This window comes from Pseudophryne corroboree, chromosome 11, assembly GCF_028390025.1.
Source record: "Pseudophryne corroboree isolate aPseCor3 chromosome 11, aPseCor3.hap2, whole genome shotgun sequence".
Lineage (NCBI taxonomy): Eukaryota > Metazoa > Chordata > Amphibia > Anura > Myobatrachidae > Pseudophryne > Pseudophryne corroboree.
The window spans coordinates 235,715,911-235,729,557 of record NC_086454.1 but is presented as its reverse complement, the minus strand read 5'-3'; the positions used below and the strand labels follow the sequence as shown (position 1 = coordinate 235,729,557).

General features: G+C 48.6%; 1 protein-coding gene across 2 annotated transcripts in view; it reads left to right on the top strand.

The window, feature by feature from the left end:
• Positions 1–13,647, top strand: part of CHD9 (chromodomain helicase DNA binding protein 9) — a 575,583-nt gene that overhangs the window by 274,346 nt on the left and 287,590 nt on the right. For both annotated transcript variants that reach the window (XM_063945309.1, XM_063945308.1), the window contains exon 3: positions 5,772–6,112. In XM_063945309.1, the coding sequence (XP_063801379.1) occupies positions 5,772–6,112 (341 nt within the window). The remainder of the gene's footprint in view (positions 1–5,771; positions 6,113–13,647) is intronic.

Genomic DNA, 13,647 nt, shown 5'->3' with positions numbered 1-13,647 from the left:
GTATATACAGCAGCTACTGGGTAAACACTAAGTTACTGTGTGATTCCTGGGTCATATAGCGCTGGGGTGTGTGCTGGCATACTCTCTCTGTCTCTCCAAAAGGCCTTGTGGGGGTCCTGTCCTCATATAGAGCATCCCCTGTGTGTGTGGTGTGTCGGTACGCGTGTGTCGACATGTTTGACGAGGAGGGCTATGTGGAGGCAGAGCAGGTGCAGATGAATGACGTGTCTCCGCCGACGGCGCCGACACCTGATTGGATGGATATGTGGAAGGTGTTAAATGATAATGTAAACTCCTTGCATAAAAGGTTGGATAAAGCTGATGCCTTGGGACAGTCGGGGTCTCAGCCCATGCCTGATCCTACAGCGCAGAGGCCGTCAAGGTCTCAGAAGCGCCCACTATCCAAATTTGTTGACACAGATATCGACACGGATTCTGACTCCAGTGTCGATGACGATGATGCACAATTGCAGCCTAAAATGGCTAAAGCCATCCGCTACATGATTATAGCAATGAAGGATGTATTGCACATATCAGAGGTAAACCCTGTCCCTGACAAGAGGGTTTATATGTATGGGGAGAAAAAGCAAGAGGTGACTTTTCCCCCTTCACATGAGTTAAATGAGTTATGTGAAAAAGCGTGGGATTCCCCCGATAGGAAAGTGCTGATTTCCAAAAGGTGACTTATGGCGTACCCTTTCCCGCCAACGGACAGGTTACGATGGGAATCCTCCCCTAGGGTAGATAAAGCTCTGACACGCTTATCTAAGAAGGTGGCCCTGCCGTCACAGGATACGGCCTCCCTAAAGGATCTTGCCGATAGGAAGAAGGAAAGTATCCTGAAGTCTGTTTATACACATTCAGGTACTCTACTGAGGCCGCAATTGCGTCGGCCTGGATGTGTAGTGCTGTAGCAGCATGGACAGATAATCTGTCTGAGGAACTGGATACCTTAGACAAGGATACCATTTTACTGACCCTGGGGCATATAAAAGACGCTGTCCTATATATGAGGGATGCCCAGAGGGACATTTGCCTACTGGGCTCTAGAATAAACGCAATGTCAATTTCTGCCAGAAGGGTCCTGTGGACTCTGCAATGGACAGGTGATGCCGACTCCAAAAAGCACATGGAGGTTTTACCTTACAAGGGTGAGGAATTGTTTGGGGACGGTCTCTCGGACCTAGTTTCCACAGCTACGGCTGGGAAGTCAAATTTTTTGCCATATATTCCCTCACAGCCTAAGAAAGCACCGTATTACCAAATGCAGTCCTTTCGATCACAAAGAAGCAAGAAGGTCAGAGGTGCATCCTTTCTTGCCAGAGGCAGGGGTAGAGGAAAGAAGCTGCACCATACAGCTAGTTCCCAGGAACAGAAGTCCTCCCCGGCTTCCACTAAATCCACCGCATGACGCTCCACAGGTGGAGCCAGGAGCGGTGGGGGCGCGTCTCTGAAATTTTAGCCACCAGTGGCTTCGTTCACAGGTGGATTCCTGGGCTATACAGATTGTGTCTCAGGGATACAAGCTGGAATTCGAAGTGATGCCCCCTCACCGTTACCTCAAATCGGCCCTGCCAGCTTCCCCCATGGAAAGGGAAGTAGTGTTAGCGGCAATTCACAAGTTATATCTCCAGCAGGTGGTGGTAAAGGTTCCCCTCCTTCAACAGGGAAGGGGATACTATACCACAATGTTTGGGTACCGAAACCGGACGGTTCGGTCAGACCCATATTGAATTTAAAGTCCCTGAACATTTATCTGAAAAGATTCAAGTTCAAAATGAAATCGCTCAGAGCGGTCATTGCAAGCCTAGAAGAGGGGGATTTTATGGTGTCTCTGGACATCAAGGATGCTTACTTGCATGTCCCCATTTATCCACCTCATCAGGAGTACCTCAGATTTGTGGTACAGGACTGTCATTACCAATTCCAGACGTTGCCGTTTGGGCTCTCCACGGCACCGAGAATATTTACCACGGTAATGGCGGAAATGATGGTGATCCTCAGAAAGCAAGGAGTCACAGTTATCCCATACTGTGACGATCTCCTCATAAAGGCGAGGTCCAGAGAGCAGTTGCGGATCAGCGTAGCACACTCTCAGGAAGTGTTGCAGCAGCATGGCTGGATTCTGAATATCCCAAAGTCGCAGCTGATTTCTACGACGCGTCTGCCCTTTCTGGGCATGATTCTGGACACAGACCAGAAGAAGGTGTTTCTCCCGGCGGAGAAGGCTCAGGAGCTCGTGACTCTAGTCAGAGACCTCTTAAAACCGAAACAGGTGTCGGTGCATCACTGCACGCGAGTCCTGGGAAAGATGGTGACATCGTACGAAGCCATTCCCTTCGGCAGGTTCCATGCGAGGATCTTTCAGTGGGATCTGTTGGACAAGTGGTCCGGATCGCATCTTCAGGTGCATCGGCTGATCACCCTATCCCCCAGGGCCAGGGTGTCTCTTCTGTGGTGGCTGCAGAGTGCTCACCTTCTCGAGGGCCGCAGGTTCGGCATACAGGACTGGGTCCTGGTGACCACGGATGCGAGCCTCCGAGGATGGGGGGCAGTCACTCAGGGAAGAAACTTCCAAGGGTTGTGGTCAAGTCAGGAGGCTTGTCTGCACATCAATATCCTGGAACTAAGGGCCATATACAACGCCCTGGGTCAAGCGGAGCCTCTGTTTCGCAACCAACCGGTGCTGATTCAGTCAGACAACATCACCGCAGTGGCTCATGTAAACCGCCAGGGCGGCACAAGAAGCAGAGTGGCGATGGCGGAAGCCACCAGGATTCTTCGTTGGGCGGAGAATCCCGTGCAAGCACTGTCAGCGGTGTTCATTCCGGGAGTGGACAACTGGGAAGCAGACTTCGATCTCCACCCGGGAGAGTGGGGACTTCATCACGAAGTCTTCACTCAGATTACAAATCGATGGGAACTGCCACAGGTGGACATGATGGCATCCCGTCTCAACAAAAAGCTACAAAGGTATTGCGCCAGGTCAAGAGACCCTCAGGCGATGGCTGTGGACGCACTAGTAACACCGTGGGTGTTCCAGTCGGTCTATGTGTTTCCTCCTCTTCCTCTCATACCCAAGGTGCTGAGAATCGTAAGAAAAAGAGGAGTGAGAACAATACTCATTGTTCCGGATTGGCCAAGAAGGACTTGGTACCCGGAACTGCAAGAAATGCTCACAGATAACCCATGGCCTCTGCCTCTCAGACAGGACCTGTTGCAACAGGGGCCCTGTCTGTTCCAAGACTTACCGCGGCTGCATTTGACGGCATGGCGGTTGAACGCAGGATCCTAGCGGAAAAAGGCATTCCGGATGAAGTTATTCCTACGCTGATAAAGGCTAGGAAGGACGTGACCGCAAAACACTATCCCTGTATATGGCGAAAATATGTTGCCTGGTGTGAGGCCAGGAAGGCCCCTACAGAGGAATTCCAGCTGGGCCGGTTCCTGCACTTCCTACAGTCTGAAGTGACTATGGGCTTGAAGTTGGGGTCCATAAGGTCCAGATTTCGGCCCTATCCATTTTCTTTCAAAAGGAACTTGCTTCTCTTCCTGAAGTTCAGACGTTTGTTAAGGGAGTGCTGCATATTCAGCCCCCTTTTGTGCCACCAGTGACACCTTGGGATCTCAACGTGGTGTTGGGTTTCCTGAAATCCCACTGGTTTGAGCCACTTAAGACCGTGGAGCTAAAGTATCTCACGTGGAAGGTGGTCATGCTATTGGCCTTAGCTTCGGCTAGGCGTGTGTCAGAATTGGCGGCTTTGTCATGTAAAAGTCCCTATCTGGTTTTCCATATGGACAGGGCAGAATTACGGACTCGTCCGCAATTTCTGCCAAAGGTGGTGTCATCTTTTCATTTGAACCAACCTATTGTGGTGCCTGCGGCTACTCGTGACTTGGAGGATTCCAAGTTGCTTGATGTATTCAGGGCTTTGAAGATCTATGTAGCCAGGACGGCTGGAGTCAGGAAGACTGACTCGCTGTTTATCCTGTATGCATCCAACAAGCTGGGTGCTCCTGCTTCAAAGCAAACCATTGCTCGCTGGATCTGTAACACGATTCAGCAGGCTCATTCTGCGGCTGGATTGCCGCATCCAAAATCAGTGAAAGCCCATTCCACAAGGAAAGTGGGCTCTTCTTGGGCGGCTACCCGAGGGGTCTCGGCATTACAGCTTTGCCGAGCAGCTACTTGGTCGGGTTCAAACACATTTGCTAAGTTCTACAAGTTTGATACCCTGGCTGAGGAGGACCTTGTATTTGCCCATTCGGTGCTGCAGAGTCATCCGCACTCTCCCGCCCGTTTGAGAGCTTTTGTATAATCCCCATGGTCCTTACGGAGTCCCCAGCATCCACTAGGACGTTAGAGAAAATAAGATTTTACTCACCGGTAAATCTATTTCTTGTGGTCCGTAATGGATGCTGGGCGCCCGTCCCAAGTGCGGACTTCTTCTGCAATACTTGTATATAGTTATTGCTTAAATAAGGGTTATGTTATGTTGGCATCCATTGTTTGATGCTCTGTTGTTCATACTGTTGACTGGGTAAGTTTATCACAAGTTATACGGTGTGGCTGGTATGAGTCTTACCCTGGATTCCAAAATCCTTTCCTTGTAATGTCAGCTCTTCCGGGCACAGTTTCCTTAACTGAGGTCTGGAGGAGGGGCATAGAGGGAGGAGCCAGTGCACACCAGTAGTACTAAATCTTTCTTTAGAGTGCCCAGTCTCCTGCGGAGCCCGTCTATTCCCCATGGTCCTTACGGAGTCCCAAGCATCCACTACGGACTACGAGAAATAGATTTACCGGTGAGTAAAATCTCATTTTAATTATATATAATTGCTGTGTCACTGTCACGTCAGCCTTGGTCGGTAGATTCTAGAGATGTTTGATGCAGTCCTCATTCCCTACTTACATACAGAAATGTGCCTGGAAACTGGTGCTGCAAGTGATATGCACGGTCCGTAAGGGTCCTGTATGATTTACCGACGGACACAATACCAACGGTCATAATCTCGACAACCATTGGCCTACAGTCAAAATACCGACACGGTCAAAATACAGACATTCATTATGCCAACATGTTCAAAATGTCAACGTATTTAGAATACCAACATTTGAAATGCCGACATGTCAAAATACCGACATGAGTGTTTCTCTGTGTGTTTTTTAATGTCAATGTCGACATGGACACCGTCTAAGTGTACCGCATCCCTTTGCATGGCTCGCGCTTCGGGCACAGTGCCTTGCTGCACTCGGAACACTATTTTATTCCCCCTCCAGGTCCACTGGGATGGTAAAGTATGAATAAGTTTGTTTTGGGGCAAAAATCCCTTAAAACCGCATGTCTGCATTTCAACATGCCGGCATTTAAAAGGTCAGTATTATGATTATGTTGGCATTTTGAACATGCCGGCATAATGAATGTTGCTGTTTTGACCATGTCGGCATTTTGACTGTCGTTCAGTGGGTGTCAGGATTATGACCGTCTGTATTGTCCGTTGGTAAATCAACTGCTACCCGGTCAGTACAATGGACTTTCTAACCAAGCACCGAGATGTCCAGCTGCCACAATGATGTGGATCACACACTGTTTGATGCAGGAGACCAAAATATAAATTCTGTCAGCCACTGTAATTCAAACGTGGGCATTTTTTGAATGTTAGTTGTTTCAAGTATAGGAGTGAGGGTTTTTATTTTTTTTTTCCCTTTTAGTTTATTTTGTAAGTTGCCTATTGAAGGACACTCTTTAACATGCCTTCATCTTCTTTCACAGCCTCCCTGCTCCAAAAAGCTTGATGGCTCTAGGGCCTACCACAAGCTCCCGAATTCCAAGGTGAAGTCAGCATCTGAGAGGCGCCCCAAAAAAAAAACTGACTCTGAGAGCAAACAGGAGAAGGCTAATCGGATCATCTCCGAAGCTATTGCCAAAGCCAAGGAAAGGGGCGAGAGGAACATTCCCCGGGTCATGAGCCCTGAGAACTTCCCTAGCGTCTCCTCTTCAGAGGGCAAGGAGGAAAAACGGGGACGGAAAGCAAAATCCAAACCCAAGGACAAGGAAAGCAAGAAAACCAAAACTGGTCTGACCTCCAAACTAAAAGACGAGAAGAAAATTGGGTAGGAGCAACTAGCTGTTTATATTTTTGTCACTGGCATTTAGTTATTAAAGATCTGTTCATAAAGTTATAATTACTTTGTGAATGAAGTTACACAAACACAATTTAGTGACATAAACTACATTTAATATATGGTATAAAAATGATAGATCATACTGTATGAATAATTATTTGTCATGTGACTGTAAATTTGCTTTTCTGAATTATATTTGATGCAAGTTACCACTGAAAAATCACATGCTAGAATGAATTTTAATATTGCCAGATGCAGCGATTTGTCACATGCTCTCGCAGTAGCTCCTGTTTGCTATGACACAATTGATAGTCTAGTCGTATTGCTCACCGTATTTAAAATAAATTAATCCAATTTCTCTTACGTCATAGAGGATGCTGGGGACTCCGTAAGGACCATGGGGTATAGACTGGCTCCGCAGGAGACATGGGCACTATACAGAACTTTAGAATGGGTGTGCACTGGCTCCTCCCTCTATGCCCCTCCTCCAGACCTCCGTTAGATCCTGTGCCCAGAGGATATTGGGTGCATTACAGGGGAGCTCTCCTGAGTTTCTCTGATTAAAAGAATTTTGTTAGGTTTTTTGTTTTCAGGGAGCCTGCTGGCAACACGCTGAGGGGGCGGAGCTTGATTCCACAGCACTGACCAGCGCCATTTTCTCCACAGCACACTGCAGAGAACCTGGCTCCCCGGACTCTCCCCTGCTGAACACGGTGACAGAGGGCTTAAAAAGAGGGGGGGGGGGGGCACTTAATTTGGCAGTGAGTGTATATTGAATAATATTAAAGCGCTGTGGGTCTGGGAAATTGTTTTCCAGGGTCATTGGCGCTGGGTGTGTGCTGGCATACTCTCTCTCTGTCTCTCCAAAGGGCCTTATTGGGGGACTGTCTCCAGATTAGATATTTCCCTGAGTGTGTGGGGGTGTCGGTACGCGTGTGTCGGCATGTCTGAAGCGGAAGGCTCTTCTAGGGAGGAGGTGGAGCAAATGAGTGTGGTGTCTCCGTCGGCAACGCCAACACCTGATTGGTTGGATATGTGGAATGTTTTAAATGCAAATGTGAATTTATTACATAAGAGATTGGACAAAGCGGAGTCCAGGGAAAATGCAGGGAGTCAATCCTTGCCTTTCACTATATCACAGGGCCCTTCTGGGTCTCAGAAGCGCCCACTATCCCATGTAGCAGACACTGATACCGACACGGATTCTGACTCCAGTGTCGACTACGATGATGCGAGATTGCAGCCAAAGTTAGCAAAAAGTATTAATTATATGATTATTGCAATAAAAGATGTTTTACATATCACTGATGACCCCTCTGTCCCTGACACGAGGGTCCACATGTTTAAAGAAAAGAAACCTGAGGTTACTTTCCCCCCTTCTCATGAGCTAAATGAGTTGTTTGAAAGGGCTTGGGAAACTCCAGACAAGAAATTGCAGATTCCCAAGAGGATTTTTATGGCGTATACTTTCCCGGCTAAGGACAAGATACGGTGGGCTCCTCCCCCAGGGTGGACAAGGCGTTAACGCGCTTATCCAAAAAGGTGGAGCTGCCGTCTCAAGATACCGCAGCCCTCAGGGATCCTGCTGATCGCAGACAGGAGACTACCTTGAAGTCGATTTATACACATACTGGTACCTTGCTCAGACCGGCGATAGCGTCGGCTTGGGTTTTTAGCACTGTAGCAGCTTGGACAGATACCTTGTCTGCTGACATTGATACCCTGGATAAGGATACCATTTTCTCTAACGTCCTAGTGGATGCTGGGGACTCCGAAAGGACCATGGGGAATAGCGGCTCCGCAGGAGACTGGGCACAAAAGTAAAAAGCTTTAGGACTACCTGGTGTGCACTGGCTCCTCCCCCTATGACCCTCCTCCAAGCCTCAGTTAGATTTTTGTGCCCGAACGAGACGGGTGCAGGCTAAGGGGCTCTCCTGAGCTGCTTAGTGTAAAAGTTTAAAGTAGGTTTTTTATTTTCAGTGAGACCTGCTGGCAACAGGCTCACTGCACCGAGGGACTAAGGGGAGAAGAAGCGAACTCACCTGCGTGCAGAGTGGATTGGGCTTCTTAGGCTACTGGACATTAGCTCCAGAGGGACGATCACAGGCCCAGCCATGGATGGGTCCCAGAGCCGCGCCGCCGGCCCCCTTACAGAGCCAGAAGACTGAAGAGGTCCGGAAAATCGGCGGCAGAAGACGTCCTGTCTTCAATAAGGTAGCGCACAGCACCGCAGCTGTGCGCCATTGCTCTCAGCACACTTCACACTCCGGTCACTGAGGGTGCAGGGCGCTGGGGGGGGGCGTCCTGAGACGCAATAAAAATACCTTTTTTGGCAAAAAATACATCACATATAGCTCCTGGGCTATATGGATGTATTTAACCCCTGCCGAATTTTCTATAAAAAAGCGGGAGAAAGGCCGCCGAGAAGGGGGCGGAGCCTATCTCCTCAGCATACTGGCGCCATTTTTTCCTCACAGCTCCGTTGGAGGAAGGCTCCCTGACTCTCCCCTGCAGTCCTGCACTACAGAAACAGGGTAAAACAAGAGAGGGGGGGCACTAAATTGGCATATAAATATATACAGCAGCTATATTAGGGAAAAACACTTATACAGGTTGAGTATCCCATATCCAAATATTCCGAAATACGGAATATTCCGAAATACGGACTTTTTTGAGTGAGACTGAGATAGTGAAAAATTGGTTTCTGATAACTCAATGAACACAAACTTTGTTTAATACACAAAAGAATAAAAAATATTGTATTAAATGACCTTCAGGCTGGGTGTATAAGGTATATATGAAACATAAATTAATTGTGTGTATGTATACACACTTTGATTAATGCACAAAGTTATTAAAAATATAGTATAAAATGACCTTCAGGCTGTGTGTATAAGGTGTATATGAAACATAAATGCCTTCTGTGCTTAGACTTAGGTTCCATCACCATGATATCTCATTATGGTATGCAATTATTCCAAAATACGGAATAATCCGATATCCAAAATACCTCTGCTCCCAAGCATTTTGGATAAGGGATACTCAACCTGTATAAGGTTATCCCTGTATATATATAGCGCTCTGGTGTGTGCTGGCAAACTCTCCCTCTGTCTCCCCAAAGGGCTAGTGGGGTCCTGTCCTCTTATCAGAGCATTCCCTGTGTGTGTGCTGTGTGTCGGTACGTTGTCGACATGTATGAGGAGGAAAATGGTGTGGAGGCGGAGCAATTGCCTGTGTTAGTGATGTCACCCCCTAGGGAGTCGACACCTGACTGGATGGTCTTATGGAAGGAATTACGTGATAGTGTCAGCACTTTACAAAAGACTGTTGACGACATGAGACAGCCGGCAAATCAGTTAATACCTGTACAGGCGTCTCAAACACCGTCAGGGGCTCTAAAGCGCCCGTTACCTCAGGTCGATACAGACACAGACACGGACACTGACTCCAGTGTCGACGGTGAGGAAACAAACGTATTTTCCAGTAGGGCCACACGTTACATGATCACGGCAATGAAGGAGGTTTTGAACATTTCTGATACTACAAGTACCACAAAAAAGGGTATTATGTGGGGTGTGAAAAAACTACCCGTAGTTTTTCCTGAATCAGATGAATTAAATGAGGTGTGTGATGAAGCGTGGGTTTCCCCCGATAAAAAACTGCTAATTTCTAAAAAATCATTGGCATTATACCCTTTCCCGCCAGAGGTTAGGGCGCGCTGGGAAACACCCCCTAGGGTAGATAAGGCGCTCACACGCTTATCAAAACAAGTGGCGTTACCGTCTCCTGATACGGCCGCCCTCAAGGAACCAGCTGATAGGAAGCTGGAAAATATCCTAAAAAGTATATACACACATACTGGTATTATACTGCGACCAGCAATCGCCTCAGCCTGGATGTGCAGTGCTGGGGTGGCTTGGTCGGACTCCCTGACTTAAAATATTGATACCCTGGACAGGGACAATATATTATTGACTATAGAGCATTTAAAGGATGCATTTCTATATATGCGAGATGCACAGAGGGATATTTGCACCCTGGCATCAAGAGTAAGTGCGATGTCCATTTCTGCCAGAAGAGGATTATGGACGCGACAGTGGTCAGGAGATGCGGATTCCAAACGGCATATGGAAGTATTGCCGTATAAAGGGGAGGAGTTATTTGGGGTCGGTCTATCGGACCTGGTGGCCACGGCAACGGCCGGGAAATCCACTTTTTTACCCCAAGTCACCTCGCAGCAGAAAAAGATACCGTCTTTTCAGGCTCAGTCCTTTCGTCCCCATAAGGGCAAGCGGGCAAAAGGCCACTCATATCTGCCCCGGGGCAGAGGAAGGGGAAAAAGACTGCAGCAGACAGCCTCTTCCCACGAACAGAAGCCCTCCCCCGCTTCTGCCAAGTCCTCAGCATGACGCTGGGGCCTTACAAGCGGACTCAGGCACGGTGGGGGCCCGTCTCAAGAATTTCAGCGCGCAGTGGGCTCACTCGCAAGTGGACCCCTGGATCCTGCAGGTAGTATCTCAGGGGTACAAATTGGAATTCGAGACGTCTCCCCCTCGCCGGTTCCTGAAGTCTGCTTTACCAACGTCTCCCCCCGACAGGGAGGCGATATTGGAAGCCATTCACAAGCTGTATTCCCAGCAGGTGATAATCAAGGTACCCCTCCTACAACAGGGAAAGGGGTGGTATTCCACGCTGTTTGTGGTACCGAAGCCGGACGGCTCGGTGAGACCCATTTTAAATCTGAAATCCTTGAACACTTACATAAGAAGGTTCAAGTTCAAGATGGAGTCACTCAGAGCAGTGATAGCGAACCTGGAAGAAGGGGACTATATGGTGTCTCTGGACATCAAGGATGCTTACCTCCATGTCCCAATTTGCCCTTCTCACCAAGGGTACCTCAGGTTTGTGGTACAGAACTGTCATCAGTTTCAGACGCTGCCGTTTGGATTGTCCACGGCACCCCGGGTCTTTACCAAGGTAATGGCCGAAATGATGATTCTTCTTCGAAGAAAAGGCGTCTTAATTATCCCTTACTTGGACGATCTCCTGATAAGGGCGAGGTCCAGAGAACATTTAGAGGTCGGAGTAGCACTATCTCAAGTACTACTACGACAGCACGGATGGATTCTAAATATTCCAAAATCCCAGCTGATTCCGACGACACGTCTGCTGTTCCTAGGGATGATTCTGGACACAGTACAGAAAAAGGTGTTTCTCCCGGAAGAGAAAGCCAGGGAGTTATCCGACCTAGTCAGGAACCTCCTAAGACCAGGCCAGGTGTCAGTGCATCAATGCACGAGGGTCCTGGGAAAGATGGTGGCTTCTTACGAAGCGATTCCATTCGGCAGATTCCACGCAAGAACTTTTCAGTGGGATCTGCTGGACAAATGGTCCGGATCGCATCTTCAAATGCATCAGCGGATAACCCTGTCTCCAAGGACAAGGGTGTCTCTCCTGTGGTGGTTACAGAGTGCTCATCTCCTAGAGGGCCGCAGATTCGGCATTCAGGATTGGGTCCTGGTGACCACGGATGCCAGCCTGAGAGGCTGGGGAGCAGTCACACAGGGAAGAAATTTCCAGGGCTTGTGGTCAAGCATGGAAACGTCACTTCACATAAATATCCTGGAACTAAGGGCCATTTACAATGCCCTAAGTCAGGCAAGGCCTCTGCTTCAGGGTCAGCCGGTGTTGATCCAGTCGGACAACATCACGGCAGTCGCCCACGTAAACAGACAGGGCGGCACAAGAAGCAGGAGGGCAATGACGGAAGTGGCGAGGATTCTTCGCTGGGCGGAAAATCATGTGATAGCACTGTCGGCAGTGTTCATTCCGGGAGTGGACAACTGGGAAGCAGACTTCCTCAGCAGACACGATCTTCACCCAGGGGAGTGGGGACTTTACCCAGAAGTCTTCCACATGATTGTGAACCGTTGGGAAAAACCAAAGGTGGACATGATGGCGTCCCGCCTCAACAAAAAACTGGACAGATATTGCGCCAGGTCAAGGGACCCTCAGGCAATAGCTGTGGACGCTCTGGTAACACCGTGGGTGTACCAGTCAGTGTATGTGTTCCCTCCTCTTCCTCTCATACCAAAAGTACTGAGAATCATAAGAAGGAGAGGAGTAAAGACTATACTAGTGGCTCCGGATTGGCCAAGAAGGACTTGGTACCCGGAACTTCAAGAGATGCTCACGGAAGACCCGTGGCCTCTACCTCTAAGAAAGGACCTGCTCCAGCAGGGACCATGTCTGTTCCAAGACTTACGGGGCCGCGTTTGACGGCATGGCGGTTGAACGCCGGATCCTGAAGGAAAAAGGCATTCCGGATGAAGTCATCCCTACCCTGATCAAAGCCAGGAAGGATGTAACCGTACAACATTATCACCGTATTTGGCGTAAATATGTTGCGTGGTGCGAGGCCAGGAAGGCCCCTACAGAGGAATTTCAACTGGGTCGATTCCTGCATTTCCTGCAAACAGGACTGTCTATGGGCCTCAAATTGGGGTCCATTAAGGTTCAAATTTCGGCCCTGTCAATATTCTTCCAAAAAGAACTGGCTTCTGTTCCTGAAGTTCAGACGTTTGTCAAGTGAGTACTGCATATACAGCCTCCTTTTGTGCCTCCAGTGGCACCTTGGGATCTCAATGTGGTTTTGGGATTCCTAAAATCACATTGGTTTGAACCACTCACCACTGTGGACTTAAAATATCTCACATGGAAAGTGGTAATGCTGTTAGCCCTGGCTTCAGCCAGGCGTGTATCAGAATTGGCGGCTTTATCCTATAAAAGCCCTTACCTAATTTTTCATACGGACAGGGCAGAATTGAGGACTCGTCCTCAATTTCTCCCTAAGGTGGTTTCAGCATTTCACTTAAACTAGCCCATTGTGGTGCCTGCGGCTACTAGGGACTTGGAGGATTTCAAGTTGCTGGACGTAGTCAGGGCCCTGAAAATATGTTTCCAGGACGGCTGGAGTCAGAAAATCTGACTCGCTGTTTATCCTGTATGCACCCAACAAGCTGGGTGCTCCTGCTTCTAAGCAGACGATTGCTCGTTGGATTTGTAGTACAATTCAGCTTGCACATTCTGTGGCAGGCCTGCCACAGCCAAAATCTGTAAAAGCCCATTCCACACGGAAAGTGGGCTCATCTTGGGCGGCTGCCCGAGGGGTCTCGGCTTTACAACTTTGCCGAGCAGCTACTTGGTCAGGGGCAAACACGTTTGCTAAATTCTACAAATTTGATACCCTGGCTGAGGAGGACCTTGAGTTCTCTCATTCGGTGCTGCAGAGTCATCCGCACTCTCCCGCCCGTTTGGGAGCTTTGGTATAATCCCCATGGTCCTTTCGGAGTCCCCAGCATCCACTAGGACGTTAGAGAAAATAAGAATTTACTTACCGATAATTCTATTTCTCATAGTCCGTAGTGGATGCTGGGCGCCCATCCCAAGTGCGGATTGTCTGCATTACTTGTACATAGTTACTGTTACAAAAATCGGGTTGTTGTTGTTGTGAGCCATCTTTT